The sequence below is a fragment of the Lucilia sericata genome, unplaced genomic scaffold (genome assembly GCF_015586225.1).
Source record: "Lucilia sericata isolate MDLA Ls3-8-SP2 unplaced genomic scaffold, ASM1558622v1 Contig000487F_arrow, whole genome shotgun sequence".
Lineage (NCBI taxonomy): Eukaryota > Metazoa > Arthropoda > Insecta > Diptera > Calliphoridae > Lucilia > Lucilia sericata.
In genome coordinates this window covers 202,628-219,245 of record NW_023994501.1, presented here as the reverse complement: position 1 = coordinate 219,245, position 16,618 = coordinate 202,628, and the positions used below count along the sequence as shown (strand labels likewise).

The window sequence follows — 16,618 nt, the reverse complement described above, 5'->3', positions numbered from 1 at the left end:
CCTGCTTAGAATAGTGGTGAATATTTTCATTGAATTTGACTGATTTCTTTTGCTTAGTTTTAACGTGAGCGTGTTTGAGGCAGACATGCGGACAAACAGACGGACATATCTAAATCCACTCAAAATTTCATAAGGTCCAGAATATATACAGTGGCGAGCAGATTCATGTTGGTAAATTTTCTAATAAATAGCCCTAAAAATTTTTTTATCTAAAATATTTTCACGAAAACTCACATGTTTGTTATACATTTAGTAGACTACATTATAGTGTAATAAATTTATAAAAAAAATTCAGTTACATCTCTGGTTATCGTACAAGTTCGCAACATAGGTCTATAGATATAGTTGATAGTTTTTGGCACATGTACTCTTATTTTTCGTCTATTTTTTATTGATATCGACTTCAATGATAATTAGAATAAATTTAAGCACGATTTTCGGAATAAATTTAAGCAATTTTAAAAATTTCTGTGGAAATAGGACACATAATCGAAATTCTGACGGAAAGGGACAATAATGCAGACAAATTGCTAAATTACTAAATTTCGCTTCTAGGCTCAGAAGCTTGAAAAATTGAATAGGAAATAAATTTACTTAAACTCCATAAAATATATCATAGTACAATATATTATTATATGGTAGGACAATAAATTCAATGGACAGTTTATTAATCATTGTGTATAATTGATTTATCATTAGCAATCAAGCAAAGTCGATATCACTGAAAAACTCGACGGAAAAGTACATAATAAATTTACACTTGAAATATGCCAAAAACTAACATATGCAAAAGTGTTCGAATAGACCTATGTTGCGACCGTGCCCGATAACCGGAGTTGTAATTGATTTTTTTTATAAATTTATTACAATATAATGTAGTGTACTAAATATAATAAACATGTGAATTTTCGTCAAAATATTTTAGATAGAAACAATTTCTATTAGAAAACAAATTTTATTAGAAAATTGCACGCCACTGCCTACTTTGTTGGGTCTCAGAATAATATTTCTTGGTGTTACACACAAAATAACAAACTTATATACATATACCCTCTATCACCACTGATGGTGCACATATTTTTTCTTTCGTCACTTTTTTAGCAAAGGGTTCAGAAGAGGACCGGATGCAATTAGTGTTTAAGCAATTTTATCAAATATTATTTCGTTTCACCAATATTATTTCAAAATATTATTTCGTTTCTAATATGAAAAAAAACAAACTTGTAAAATTATATACATATATTAATGTATATTTTTTAAATTTTAGCGCGATGAGTCTTCTATCGATTTATCTAAAATATTTGACTCCAACACAACAAATACGAGTACAATTATGGCCTCAATTACAAGTACTAATTTAAGTAACGCAGAAAGTCTTAGCTCTAGTCTAACGGCTTTAAATAAAACATCTATGGATGGAGGAGATAGTGCAGATGTTCCCCAGAAACAGCAACAGCAGAAACCAGATTTAAGCATCAGTGGAAATATATGTTCAACCTCAATATCGTCATCAACACCAACTACTACATCTGAAGGCGGTTACAATAGCAGTGATAATGTACTATCTTCAGCTTCTACGTCTCGTAAAGCAAGTACAGCTTCGGAGTATACATCTTTATCGTCGGATTACACACCGGACAATACAATTACTCCGAACTCTGCATTTTTAGCGGAAAATGCGCGCAACACACGTTATTTTGAACTAAATGAGACCATTGATATAACATTAAATACGAATAGTAATACTAAAGAAAATGCTCCAAACACGACACCTACATCAAACACCAACAATGAATGCACTGATGAAAATGCATGTCCAAACGATGCTAAAACTCAAAATGATCCTGATGAAAATTCAAATAATAAACAAGGAGCTCAACCAACAACTAATACAACGGTTGCAAATCCAACAGCAGCTAGGAAAATATCCCGGTTTTACGTTAATCCTGTAGTATTACCAACCTCAAGTGGAGTTTCCGTCGTAACTACTAGTGCACCATCGACAGGTATAAACGATTTATATAAATTTTTTTGTATATTTATTTATAAAATTTTTCACCAACCATTAAAAAGGACGTAACGAAACATTGGTCTTAACCCAAATAATTATACAGTTAATCAATTAAGTAAGGTGGCGTGTCATAATGTCCATGGACGTTATGACTAGGTATGCCAATCGGGTTTGATTTTTAGAAATCCAGGTATTCGAGATTTTCTATAGCCGAAAAATATAACAAGTAATAGTGCTATATTCGGCTGTGCCGAATCTTATATACCCTATAGTGTATTTAAAAAATATAAATTTTAATTTATTTCATTTTCCCGACTATATCATTATTATAGCAATAGCAAAACATAGTGAACAACAACAACGCTAAACGAAATAAACACATAAAAAACAAAGTACACTAGGCAGTAAAATCAACAGACATCCAAACAGACGAAACGAAATACACAAAAAAAAACAAAGTAAACAACGCAATGAAACCAACAGAGTCTGTTGAACAGACATCCAAACATACGAAATTCAATACACCAAGAAAACAAAAACAATTTGCGTAAATGTACCAATAGTCCGCAGTTTAACGTTTTTCTCTTTTTCAAACTATCCCCCCAAAGAGTCGGAAAATGTTATTATGATGATCAGGGATGGAAAATGATATTTTGTTTCAGTATCAAAAAATATTTCAGAGGGTACTTTTTTGGATCTTAGAGTACTAAAATATTTTTTTTTTTTTGCTGAAAGTTGTTAATTTTTTAAATACACCTTCACATATTTAGACATTTTTTAATAATCGACAACAGAAGTAGAAAGGGTATTATGCATATAGGCGAAAGTGATTGTCAAAGACCTAAGTCCCCTGTCAAAAACCTAACTGGTGAGAATGTATTAGTAGAAGCACAAAAATGAACACAGTTGTTCAAAAGGTACTAAATAATAAATGTATTTCTGATACGTTATTTTTTGTATGTTATTACTGGGATTTTATATACTAGTGAATGAAAATAATAGTTAATTAATTTTTTTCAGAAGATATTTCATCTTAAAACATATTATAAACACGTCTTTTTGATATTTTTTTCTGTACTAATGGAAAAAGAAAAAAAAGTATGTGAAATACTTTTTTTATTTTCAATACGAAAATTTACAACTTTTCTTTTTTGAGTTTTAATTAAAATGAAATGTCAAAGAATAAAAAATATTTTTTTTCGTTTGTAAAATATAAATTATTTTTAAATAATAAATATTAAGTTTAAGTGATAAGAACAACTATTAAGTGCTAATATCCTCCTTTATTCGATATTCGAAAACATCAACATTTAGAAAAAACAGACACTGGTAAATCAGAAAAACCGGTTTTAAGACCGATTGAAAAACTGAATCGATCACTCTAATATACATATATTGATATAATGAATCTTTGTCCGTCCTTCAATGTTAACCTTTTAGATATAATTTGATGAACTTCAATGTCCATGGTAGCATATAGCTACCATAAAAGTATTACCCCGATATTGTACTTCGTAAATATGTATATTAAAATCAGTCATGATACAATTTGTTATGTTTTAATAAATCCTGTCTTAAAGAAATTCAGGCCACATTTGGCCCTACTCAAGGATGAATTTAGGAATTCAACTTATTTATTTATATTTATATTTATTTTATATTTACAAAGCAAGCGTAACAAACAAGTCGATATTAAGGATAAATTGTGTTACCATGTTAGTTAAACTGAAAAATTTGATTGATAATAGAATGAAACCATAAAGTGTTATATACCATTGTAAAGCTAATGAAATTACGCGTATGCTGATGTACATATTAAGTATGGTAGATAAATACAGCTAACAGAATACCTGGGACAAAATAGAGTTTAAAATATTAAGATAAAATACAAAACATAAAGAATTTCGAAAAACAGAATAAACCATTTCGGTGAAATTTAGGTGAGGTGATTCAATAGATTTCAATTGATTACATTATATATTTCTATGTCAAAATATGAAAAACTTAAAATTTTCCGAAAAATTACGACATTTGTAATCATTTTGGTGTTGTATACAAATTTGTGTATGTCATTGAAATCGTCTCCCAAGGACCTTTCATATGATACTAAATTTGCATATGGTTTATTTGTCAAAAATGTGAAAAAAATAACATAAAAACCCTAAAAAGGACCTTTTTATCCTTTGATCCAGCTCAGCAAATATTGACGTCAGGACAAAAATTTTGAGAAATGGTATCTTAGAATGAACTAAATTTTCATTTTCGGTGGGAACATCAGCAATTTCCATTTTGGGGCCACCCTAATATACATATGTGTTATTAAATTAAAATTCGATGTACATAGGTGTTCATTTGTTAAAAAATCAATAGTCATATCAAATTCTACACATGAGACCATACATAGGACCATCCATGACATGAAACAATAATTTTTTTTTTTTTTTTTAAAGTCCAAATAATTTTCACCAAAAATTTCTCTTATTATCTATGGTTGAATTCTTAATTTCAAAACATATCATTTTATATTAGATAGAAATTGAGTCCTTCGAGCTTCTATCATTTGGAAATAATTAGTTTTAAAGTCAAATATTTTTTCAAAATTGAAATTTTTGGTAATTTTCTCATATAATATTAACAATGGAATTTAATTAGATTAATATTCATATAATGTCAATCAAGATAAAAATTCGAAATGAGCTGCATTGGTTATTTGCAAAACATACTTCTAAAAAGTGGCTTTTAAAGCATTCTTAGAATTTCAAATTTGAACTTTTTCACAATAAATTGACATTTTACATACAAAAAATATTTTAACCGGCAGTATATCCATATTGAGATATTGGCCCTGAGAGTATCAAATAAGACTCGGGAGTATCACGGTACTTTTGAACATCAAATAGTATCAAAAAAAGTACCATCGTACCAAATATGCCATCCCTGATGATGATTTTTAGTTATTTCAATTATGTGTTTAGTTAAGTTTTAGATCAGAGGAGATAAAGATTGCCATTTCATAGCACGCGTGATAGGGTAAGAAAATTCTGCTGACGCTAAGTTGATACACATACACTATAGGTTTAATTCTTCTTCTTCTTTTTATAATGAGCAATATCAGTTGGTTGGCTCTCAACTTTAAAAACAAAATCAAGTCAGTTGCTGATCAGAACTTGTCATAGTAAGGTCTGTGCGCGACGTTTTTAAAATACACACAGAAATACAACAACAAAATTTTGAGAAAGCCGAATTAATGTGGGAGAGCATGAGAGAACAGTTGATAGTTTTTCATATATAGACTTTGATATACGCTGGCTGTCAAAATCCATAATAAATATATGACAGTTAGCATATACATTTTAGTTTGTAATCATTTTATTAGTATACTTGTATTTTAAATTGAATTCTGTTCTCTGAATATTTCAACTGTTTTCTTTCATTTAAATAAATTTTTGTCAAATAAATCATTTAATTTGAAAACTGACCGTACTGACCGATGTCACTAACTAACGTCAAATAGAGAGGAAATTAGTAATCCTACTTAAATTTACTCATTTCATGGAGCAAAAATACCATTTTTTCTATGAAATATAGATCAAACCTTAATAAATTTATGCAGCTTTTCTTATTTATTTACATTTTTATTTAAAAGATGCCGACTACTGGGTGATGCCGACATTAGGTGCATTTAGCCTACACAAGGCAATGAAACACACAGCCATCCAAACATACGAAACGAAATACTCAAAAAACAGAATACACAACGCAATGAATAAGCACACTGCTTGTTGTTGCTTATTTTTTATGAAATTTTCAGAGGTTGTCTCCGATGTTTATGGACGGATTTTAATGATTTTAAATAGGAAATCATGTCTGATAGAATTATTGAAGGTTTGGATCCCGAAGATATCTGGGGTGTTCAGAAAACTAATTTCAACAGACGGACATGGCTTAACCGACTCCGCTATCTATAAGGATTCAGAATATATATACTTTATTAAAATTATATTTTGGAAATTACAAACGGAATGACAAACTTATATATACCCTTCTCACGAAGGTGAAGGGTATAAAAAATTTTTCAAAAAAATCTTAATAATTTACCGCAAAAATCACATTTTCTATACCCAGTGTGCTTTGCTACCCTAAAACAGTATAAATAAATACTGCACTTTATGATTTCTGAAGATTCTAGTTCTATTAGTTTCCCAGTTATACGAATTTTTATTTTAATGAATATGGGAGGTACCATAGCTCCTTTTGATAGTCCTATGTTCACATGAATGTGAAAATTCTTCGTGCAAAATTTGAGGATTCTAGATTCAAATATTCACATGTCAGAGTTTTTAGCGCAAAATTTAAGGATTTTAGCTCTAATAGTTTCTTAGATATAAACATTTTTGTATTTAATTCATACGAGAGGAACCCCAAATGAATGTCTGCACATTTTGTATTTAATTCATATGGGAGATGTCACTCCTCCTACTGCTAGTCTGCTAATTTTTTGTCCTAAGTATTCATGTTGATACTAAAGTGGCTCCGAAAAATTAAAAGACTCTAGATGTTATATTTTCTCAGATATACTTGTTCAATTCACAATCAAGTTGTATATTGTACCTACTAAAGTGTAGTAACAGGGATTGTGAACAGATATTTGCAGCAAGTCATAAGTTTATGTTCTCAATGAAAAAAAAAACAATCAAAACAAATATACATAACAATATCAAAAGATAAAAAAATCAAAAATATTAAATTAATTAAACATGCGAAGTAAACCAAATTAATTTCTTTGAATTTTCAATTCTTTTATTTTCTTTATTCCACATTTTAAACTAATAAATAAACAGTTTTTAATAAAATTTAAGTTTTTTTGTTTTGGTAAACAGCTGTTTGTTTTTGATTTCAGTGTTACCACTTTATCGTTTTTTTATGCTAAAATCATTTGAATTTTTTGTTTATATGTTGAAATAAACAATTGGCAACACTAAATTTTCTTACAACATTCGAAAAACATATGAAAAATTGTCGTAGGAGTTGTATAGAGCTTTTGCATAGAAAATACCAACAACATTGTTATGACTATTGTAGCAGCTGCTGACATACAACGCAAACAACGCTACAACATCGATTGTGAATTGAACAACTAATTTAAGGTTTCTGAGATATCCCTTTCACGCACAAAACTAAACCGCTGGACTTTTTATGGATATGTCTTCACCACACACTTTATTTTGACGTATATTGATCATTTTTGATGATAAATGGAAAAAGTGTTTTCGAAGGATATCGCAGGATATTATCCCTTTTAGCATGTAGTGACATCAAATTCTAAAAAATAACTTATTTTTCTTTAGAAATAACCATTTACTGTAGCTGTGAACTCAAAATTACGCTCAAAATCGAGAAAAAATTAAAACAAGTAAGAAAGTATAGTCCGGCGTGTCCGACTACATGATACCCTACACCAGTTATGAATATTAAATGTGATTTATTTTTCATAATAAATTTTATCTTATATTACCTTGTCCCGATACAATTAAGCAATTTATGGATGAAAAACTAATTTTCTGAAAGAGGCTTTATATGGGGGCTAGGGGCAAATATGGACCAAGCCTGATAAAATTTTGTGAATATATTTATATTTACATAATATTTTATTGTGCTGAATTTCATCGCGATATTTGTGTTTATAAGTTAATTTTGGACATTCAAGTAATTGTTCCGATACATTTAAGCAATTTATGGATGAAAAACTAATTTTCTGAAACAGGCTTTATATGGGAGCTAGGGGCAAATATGGACCAAGCCCGATAAAATTTTGTGAATATATTTATATTTACATAATATTTTATTGTGCTGAATTTCATCGCGATATTTGTGTTTATAAGTTAATTTTGGACATTCAAGTAATTTTCTGAAGGGGGCTTTGTATGGGAGCTAGGGTCAAATGAGTACCGATCTCTATGAAATTTGGCAAGGTCATCAAGGCTCGTATAAAACTTAGTTGTGCCGCTTTTTATCAATATACAGGTATTTTTAATATAATTATGAGCTCAGAAGCCCTTTTCGGGGGGTTCTGTTGTATGGGGGCTAGGTGAAATAATGGACCGATTTTAACTATTTTCAATAGGCTTCGCCCTGGGGCCAAAAAAAGAGTGTGTGACAAATTTCATCCAATTATATTGAAAATTGCGACCTTTACCTTGCGCACAAGGTTTACATGGACAGCCAGCCAGCCAGACGGACGCACAAATGGATATGGCTTAATCGACTCAGAAAACGATTCTAAGCCGATTGGTATACTTTAAGGTGGGTATTTTTAACTAACTGGAATTAATTTTTTAATAAATTGTATGAATCGAACATGACTTTTTTCCCAAACCATTTTCATTCAGAATATTAAAAGTTCATAAAATGTATGAACTTGTACTTGTACTTGTTTTTTGAATTTTTACTTTTTTTCAACGGTATTCATGAAATAATTGCATAAAAGTCATCATTTACTATTCTGTTTACATAGTAACAGAATAGTAATCCTATATTAGCGAATTTTACATAATAAAAAATAGGAATTTAAATGTTGAAAAACAAAATCTAAAACAGGAAATCATCAGCAAACATATATGTTAACTATAGTTAACATCCATTCTTCAAAAAGGCCCGCAAATTACGGGCAAATTTTATCGATTTTAATTTAAAAATCGTAAAGAAATAAACAATTTTCCAAAGAAAATTTCAAACATTCAAATAGAAAAATAAAAATATATTTGAAATACACTACACTCCCAGAAATGAAACTGTGACGTTTTTTTACAACAATAACGTTACGCTCTTCTCACAGACGAGTTCTGTGTAACTCCAACACACATGTAAAAATGTCACTCTATCTAAAAACTTCAAAACTTTGTCGCGAAAATTCGTGGCTTATAGCACTTTAAAGTATTTTTTATCACTTAAAGTTATATTTTATTATTTGTTTGCACAATTTAAATAAATTTAATAGCCCGAAAAGAATATATTTTTTACAAACGAAAAACATATTTTTTATTTTTTTGACATTAAATTTTTGTTGTTGAATTTAAGACTGAAAAAAGACAATGTTGTAATTTTTCGGATGGTACAAGGAAAAAATATTTCAAATAAATTATTTATTTTTTCAATATTGCAGATTAAAAAGCCAACATAAAGATAAATGATGTTGAAAAATATTTAAAGAAATCTTTTAAAATAAAAATTTAAATGTAATCTTTTTTTCAATATTTTTAAATCCTACTTTTTGCAACTATGTTGACTTGAGAATTCTACTAATACATTTATAGAGTTAGGTACCGACTGACGGTAGACTTAGGTACTTTTTGACGGCGTTTCACTTCTTGATGTTCAGTGTTGAAATATTTCAAGTCAAGGCTTCTAGGTTATGTTAAAAAAAAAAACAAAAATTAAAAAATTCTTACCATTTCGGGACTATTCTTAAATATTATTAACTTTTGTCAATGGAAGCAGTTCATAATATTTATGCTGAAACTTTTTTCTCTGAACAATCAATATAATGTTTAAAACTTTATTGACAATTGAAATGTTGACTGTTAAAAATAACCTGATTTAGAAAATGGTGTTTAGTGTATTTTATCTCTTGTTCTGTATTTTGCTGAAAAAAATATGGTCACCGTACGTATACGTGAAAGTGATATCTGATTTTAAATACTTATTATGTACATATGTGAGCGTATCACTTTGCCCACATGAAATTTTAAGCATACATACATACATACATACATACATACATACATACATACATACATACATACATACATACATACATACATACATACATACATACATACATACATACATACATACATACATACATACATACATACATACATACATACATACATACATACATACATACATACATACATACATACATACATACATACATACATACATACATACATACATACATACATACATACATACATACATACATACATACATACATACATACATACATACATACATACATACATACATACATACATACATACATACATACATACATACATACATACATACATACATACATACATACATAAACAATTTGTAGACAATTTTCAAATTGAAATCGATCCAATGGGGTTATTTTTTCTTGTTTGGAACATGGTCTCTATTTCGGGTTGAGGGAAGATAGGATGGTAAATATCCCGTAATTATAATTAATGATGCTATGCTGAATGAGAAATAGAGTTTTTTAAGGAGATTCCCACTATTGTGTCCTCAAAAGCGCAATTTTTTTACATGACTCCATATTTCTTGCTCCAAAAAGAGGTATTATTTCTTATTTTTCCTTGATATTTTCTGGTTTATACTTACATATGTATTTCTACATTTTATACTATTTTAGTAGACCGAAGATTAATTTCAACAATTTGCCTATAGCCCTTACCTTGAACATGGCGTATTTTTAACATTTTTCTGTGGCCTCGTCCGCAAAGTTTGCTTCTGCCTCTTTTTATACTCAAAATTAAAGTTTTTTAATGAGATTATATTAGGATTGTAATAATAAGCCATAAACTTACTGTTTGAACCGATTTCAATTTTAAAATTATCTACATATTATCTACATAATATAAAATTTCATTAAAATTACGAATAGCAAAAATAATGGTATTATATTCATAACAGATCAATAGAAAATTTCAGATAGTTTTTCCAACTGAATTCTTCATTTGAGAGATTTTCCATTAAATTCTTTATATATGAATTAACCAGTTCTATATCCAATCCTGAAAGAGTGCCTCTCTTTCTCTCAAGACTGGATTTAATCCTTAAAATATTAGCCTCTGTGGTCGTTCGTTGTTGCCTATAGGTCTCCAGCAAACTTGTGCTTTTAGCAGCTGGAACATCTTTAGAAGTCATGGCGGTGAAATTTCAATATAAATTCCACTGATTAAAAATTTAATTTAGTTTTAAAACTATACTGAAACCCAAATCGTCTTTCCGTAACAAAATGTGAGTAAAGTCAAATATTGTAGAATTTATAATATGAATGCCAACAAAAAATATAGAAAATTTTAAATAAGTTGCGCACACAACAAAAAATCAGATTTTACAAAAGAAAACTAAATTTTTACAAAAATGCAAGTTAAATTCAATAAAATAACTTGCATAAAAACAATGAAATCGGGTTTCCATGAACTACGAAACACAATTTTATATGGTATACAAAATAACAACATGACCGACAAACTCGGTTTGCCTCAATAATTCCTGTAGCGTAAAAACGTATTGTGAACACAAAGAATTCTTATCTCCTTATAACGACCTCACTAAAGCGAGCCAATGTGTTTTTCATCCCAAGTATGTGATTTCAATAAAAGATGTGTATTCTTTCACACAAAAATCTCCAGGCGAGCAAAACCAAGTCACTACCAATTTCAACACAACCGGGATGATGTACAATAAAGTATGGGTTCAACCTCTCCATATACAATTAGCACACTGATTCAATCTCATAAGAGAAAATATTCACTGTACAAATCAATTTCCCATAGAGTTTGTGGCAATTTTCAAAAGGCTTCACCATTGAAAAAATCGTTCTATGGCAAATTTTCCACTTTTTAAAAAAGAAAATTTCACCGTATCTGTGAATTTCTGCGTACTCTTCCTTGTAAAGATATACTTATATAATAATTACAATTATCAACACAATTTGTAATTTATTTGCACAGAAAGATTCTAACAAGAAATTTAATAACATTTGCTATTTATTTTATCTCAATACAAATGTCAAACACCATGTAAAAGAAAACTGATAATTTGACGGTTCGTTTTTACTCAAAGCATACAATACTTATATGCATGCCATAAAAACACAGATATAAATGTTTGCTGAATGCTCTAAAAATACTGCAAAAGGGGTCGTGACTTAACTAGAATATTGCAAATTATTCACAATAGTTAACGAATTTTAGCAACACCACAATCCATCATGAAAACAAGATGATCAAAGCCATATGACAAACAAATTTGACAATTGTTCTCAATCCAATTTGTGCAAAATTTATAAATTTTATAAAATTTATAATTTTTCTTTCAATAAATTAAATTTGCACCACTTGTTCACTTTTAAATTTCATTAATATATCACCTGTGAGTTGCTAGTGTTGGTGTTAAACATTTACAAAAAATGTCAATCAATGCGTTTTTAAATACTGCACAGATGAGACATCGACAAACAAATTACTTTTTTCCGGCTGGGCAGGGGTACGTATGCTGGATGATAACGGATGGAAGTTCAATTTCCTCAATACGACCACTTCCAAGTTAAAGTTGTATGACTACAGCATATATTACATCCAGGTAAATAACTATTGCGACTACCAACTTCCACAATTAAACCAATGGGAAACAGCAATTATTTCTCCTTGGAACACGACTGGCAAGTTTCCAATTATGTGTAGCAGCTGTCCCTGCTCGGGCGCCAAAATGTTGAGCAAGGGTTTTTGTCCAAATAACGAAAAACAATAGCTAGAAGAAATCGTCGCTTCTAATAATAAAATTCTTTGATTATTTTATTTGTATAATTTTTAAATTACAATTCAAAGGTATAAAAATTCAAGTTGAAAAGTAGAAATACTTGTTGGTTTCGAACGATTTAAACACGAGTTATTAAAAGATAGCTTTGCTCGATGGCTGTTAAGAACGAATAAAAAAATATGTACACATTTGATGTATGCGGATTCTTCTTCATTCTTCATTTAGAAAATAAGTAAAAAGAAAATCAGCATAAGTCAAATCATAAGGATGGCTAATTCAGCAATAATACCGCGAAATTCAAATTCACACTGGTAGACAAATTTCAACCACAAGTATAAAATGTATAAAATACTAAATATATAAATAATACAAAATTTCATAAAAATGCAAGAAATTTAAGATTTCATTTATCACTAACCTTGGTGTAAATTTCATCCAAATCGGAAGACATCGATTTTTAAAGTTGGTCACTAAATTTAATTTTAAACCTAATAAAAATAGTTAAATTGGTAAATTGTTTTTTTGTTTTTCATGCATGAGAATATACGATATAGGTACACTGTATTGTTTACATTCAAATTAAGTATTTGAAGAATGTAATGTAATAATTTTATAATGCATTAAAAGTTAGTTGAGTTGCTTGCAGGGTTTGTTCGGGAGGTACAATAGATTTTCAACGTTGTTGATCCTATGAAAAAAAAATTGCTTTTAAATTTTTATTGTTGAACCGAATTTCGACACTTAATTTGATTAAAAAAACAAGTAAGAAATTATAGTCGGGCGAGGCCGACCATATAATACCCTACAACTTTGACAAAAATATAATGTGATTTAGTTGCCATAATAAAGCATTTAAATTGAATTGTACCTTGCCTCAGATATACATACTTAAGCCGTTTATTGTTGAATAAAATTATGGACATTTAAGTGAAATTTTGATGAGGGCTTTTCATAGGGGCTTGGGTCATCTGAGGACCTATTATTATGGAATTCGTGAGTGTCATCAAATCTTGTATAGAACTTGGTTTTTGCAGCTTTTTGTCGAGATATGAGTATATTAAACATAATTATGAACTTAAAAGCCCTATTCGGCTGGTTCAGTTGTATTTTCAACAGGCTTCGTTTACGGTACCATAAAAGATCATGTGCCAAATTTCATTGAATTATCTTCAAAATTGCCTGTAGTTTGATTACAAAGTTTTAAAGCCCTATTCGGGGGGTTCCGTCGTATGGGGGCTAGGTGAAATAATGGAGCGATGTTAACCATTTTCAATAGACTTTGTCTACACTAAGAGAAAAAGCTTCACTCCAGACATGAATTTCAACACTTGATCAATGAAATTATTCATTATTTACGAGCTAACGTAGCCCTTCACTGGATTAATGGAGAATGTTTCATTAGTGTTATGCATGTTCATTTTTGACTTCACTGTGAAACTATTTCATTGATAAAATTAAATTTGATATTTGTTCCATGAATATGTTTCATAAAAGCCATTAAGCATTTTCATTTCAATAGTGAAACTATTTCATTGACAAAATGAAATAATATTTTAATTTAATGAATATATTTCATAAACGTCATGAAGTAATTTCGTTGCAAAAATTATCTTATTCCATTAAAATCATGTAATTGTTGCGCTAACTGAACAACTTAGTTGCATTAGTAAAATGATTATGAATGACTAATTTTCTCACATTTTATGAAACTATATCATAATATTATGATATATATTTCATTGTTTTTATGAAATTGTTTCCTATTCAAAACTATTAAATAAAACATATATATATTTTTTTTAATTTTAATAATATATTTTTATTTTACGTATTTCGTACATAAAAAAATTAAATTTAATAATAAAATAGACAATTACATACATACATACTTACAAATAAATAAATAGAAAATATTATTAAAATATTCCAGGAAAATAATAGAATTGCTTGGGATCACATTCTGTGATCGTTATGTAGTATCGTTGTATGATTTTAAAATCATTTAAAAATCATTTATAAATTTTAAAAATATAAAAAATGAGAACAAGGGGTGCATAAGAATAAAGGGCAAAGAGGAAAAATTAAAAAATATAAATGAAGAAAATTCATTGTATTCTGGAATGCGGCTTCATTAATTTTTTGGAAATTTAAAAAGATCACTAAATAATAATTATATTAATAAAAATATATTTAATTATACGCGTAATGAAAGGTAATTGCTATTTTGTATAAACAAATTTATTTGTGATACTTATTTTTCTAAAAATTTGCAATAATTTTAACTTAGTAATTTTAATGATATCAATTTCATATCAACAGTGAGTTATGAAGATTTCGAAAAAAAATGTATAATGAAAGATTTCATTGCGATCAAGAAAATGCTCATTATACAAATAAAATACTTCATTTATTCGATGAAGAACATCTGATGAACGCGATTCATTAGTTAAATGCACGAATTTTCTCTTAGTGTATGGTACTATAAAAGATCATGTGCCAAATTTCGTTGAATTATCTCCAAAATTGCGATCTGTAGTCTGATTACAAAGTTTAAAAGCCCTTTTCTCTTAGTGTATGGTACTATAAAAGATCATGTGCCAAATTTCGTTGAATTATCTCCAAAATTGCGATCTGTAGTTTGATTACAAAGTTTAAAAGCCCTATTCGGGGGTTCAGTTGTATGGGACCAAGGTGAAATAATGGACCGATGTTAACGATTTTCAATAGGCTTCGTCCCTGTGACAATAGAAAATCACGTACCAAATTTCATTGAATTATCTTCAAAATTGCGACCTGTAGTTTGATTACGGATGGACATAGCTAAATCGATTCAGAAAATGATTCTGAGCCGATTGGTATACTTTAAGGTGGGTATAGGACCAACATTGTTGTGCGTTACAAACATCAGCGCAAACCCAATATACCCTCCCCACTGAAGTGGTGTAGGGTATAAAAAATTTATTATTTATGACAAAAAAAGATAAATCGACCAGGAATCGAACCTGCAATTAATTCTCCCTTCCATCCACTGCACCACTTCATTATTTTGTCCGTCGTTAACTAATATTTTTAATATAAAAATGCCATGTTATTTTCTGTTTGTACAAAACATTACTTTTATCAACACTGATGTTGCTGAATAGCATAAGAAATTATCAGTTACACTTTCTCAATGTGCAAATTGAGAAAGTGTATTTGATCTTGGGTTAACAACAATTTTTTACACAACAGGAAAGAGAATTTCTATGTGAACATTAGTTGCAAACAATTACGAAGCTAGTTAATAGTGTAGTGGGAATGGCGTAAAACTAGCAACTGGGAGGTTTTAAGTTCGAATCCTGTTCGTTTTGGACAGTTTTTATTTAATTTTTTTGCGAAAAATAATACATTTATTATCCCTATGGGTGGTACAAGAAATTGTGGACTGATTTCGATTTTCAACTCAGTGGATTCCCAAACTATATGTATGACAAAATTCAAAAATAAATATTTGTGCCAAATTTTTTATGGATATCATTATTTGGTAATTAGTAATATGCGTTTAAGTTATTCTCGAAAGGGGACCTTAAATGGGAGCTATGACCAATTATGGATCGATCGTAAAAAAAAATTATAATAAGATTTCTGTAGATAAAAGCAATATTTGTGCCAATTTTCTATGAATATCTTTATTTCGTAAAGAGTTTTATGCGTTTAAGTGATTATCGAAAGGAGACCTTGTATGGGAGCTACGACCAATTACGGACCGATCGTAAACAAATTTTACAGTATAATTTCTGTATATAAAAGCAATGTTTGTGCTACATTTTGTATGGATACCTTTATTTAGTAATGAGCAGGGAAACCAAAATATGCAAATGCATGTTTTTTGTGATGCGTCGTATGGACTCATGGATAAGATATTTACACGTTTCAGCCCAATTTAAGAATTTTGGCATCGATTTGTTAGAGCATATTTTTGCATATTTTACCCATAAGAGCATAATTTTGCATGATTTGACTTTTGTAGCATATTTCAGCATATTTTCGAGTTTTTAGAGCATATTTTACTCTTTTAGTGCATATTTTGAAGTT

At 29.2% G+C, this 16,618-nt stretch overlaps 1 protein-coding gene across 1 annotated transcript in view; it reads left to right on the top strand.

Moving 5' to 3' along the window:
* The window catches only part of LOC119605443 (putative uncharacterized protein DDB_G0271606), a 259,513-nt gene that overhangs the window by 46,861 nt on the left and 196,034 nt on the right, over positions 1-16,618 (top strand). Inside the window, exon 2 of the mRNA XM_037958558.1 lies at positions 1,268-2,006. Within this exon, the coding sequence (XP_037814486.1) occupies positions 1,334-2,006 (673 nt within the window). The 5' untranslated portion in view covers positions 1,268-1,333. The remainder of the gene's footprint in view (positions 1-1,267; positions 2,007-16,618) is intronic.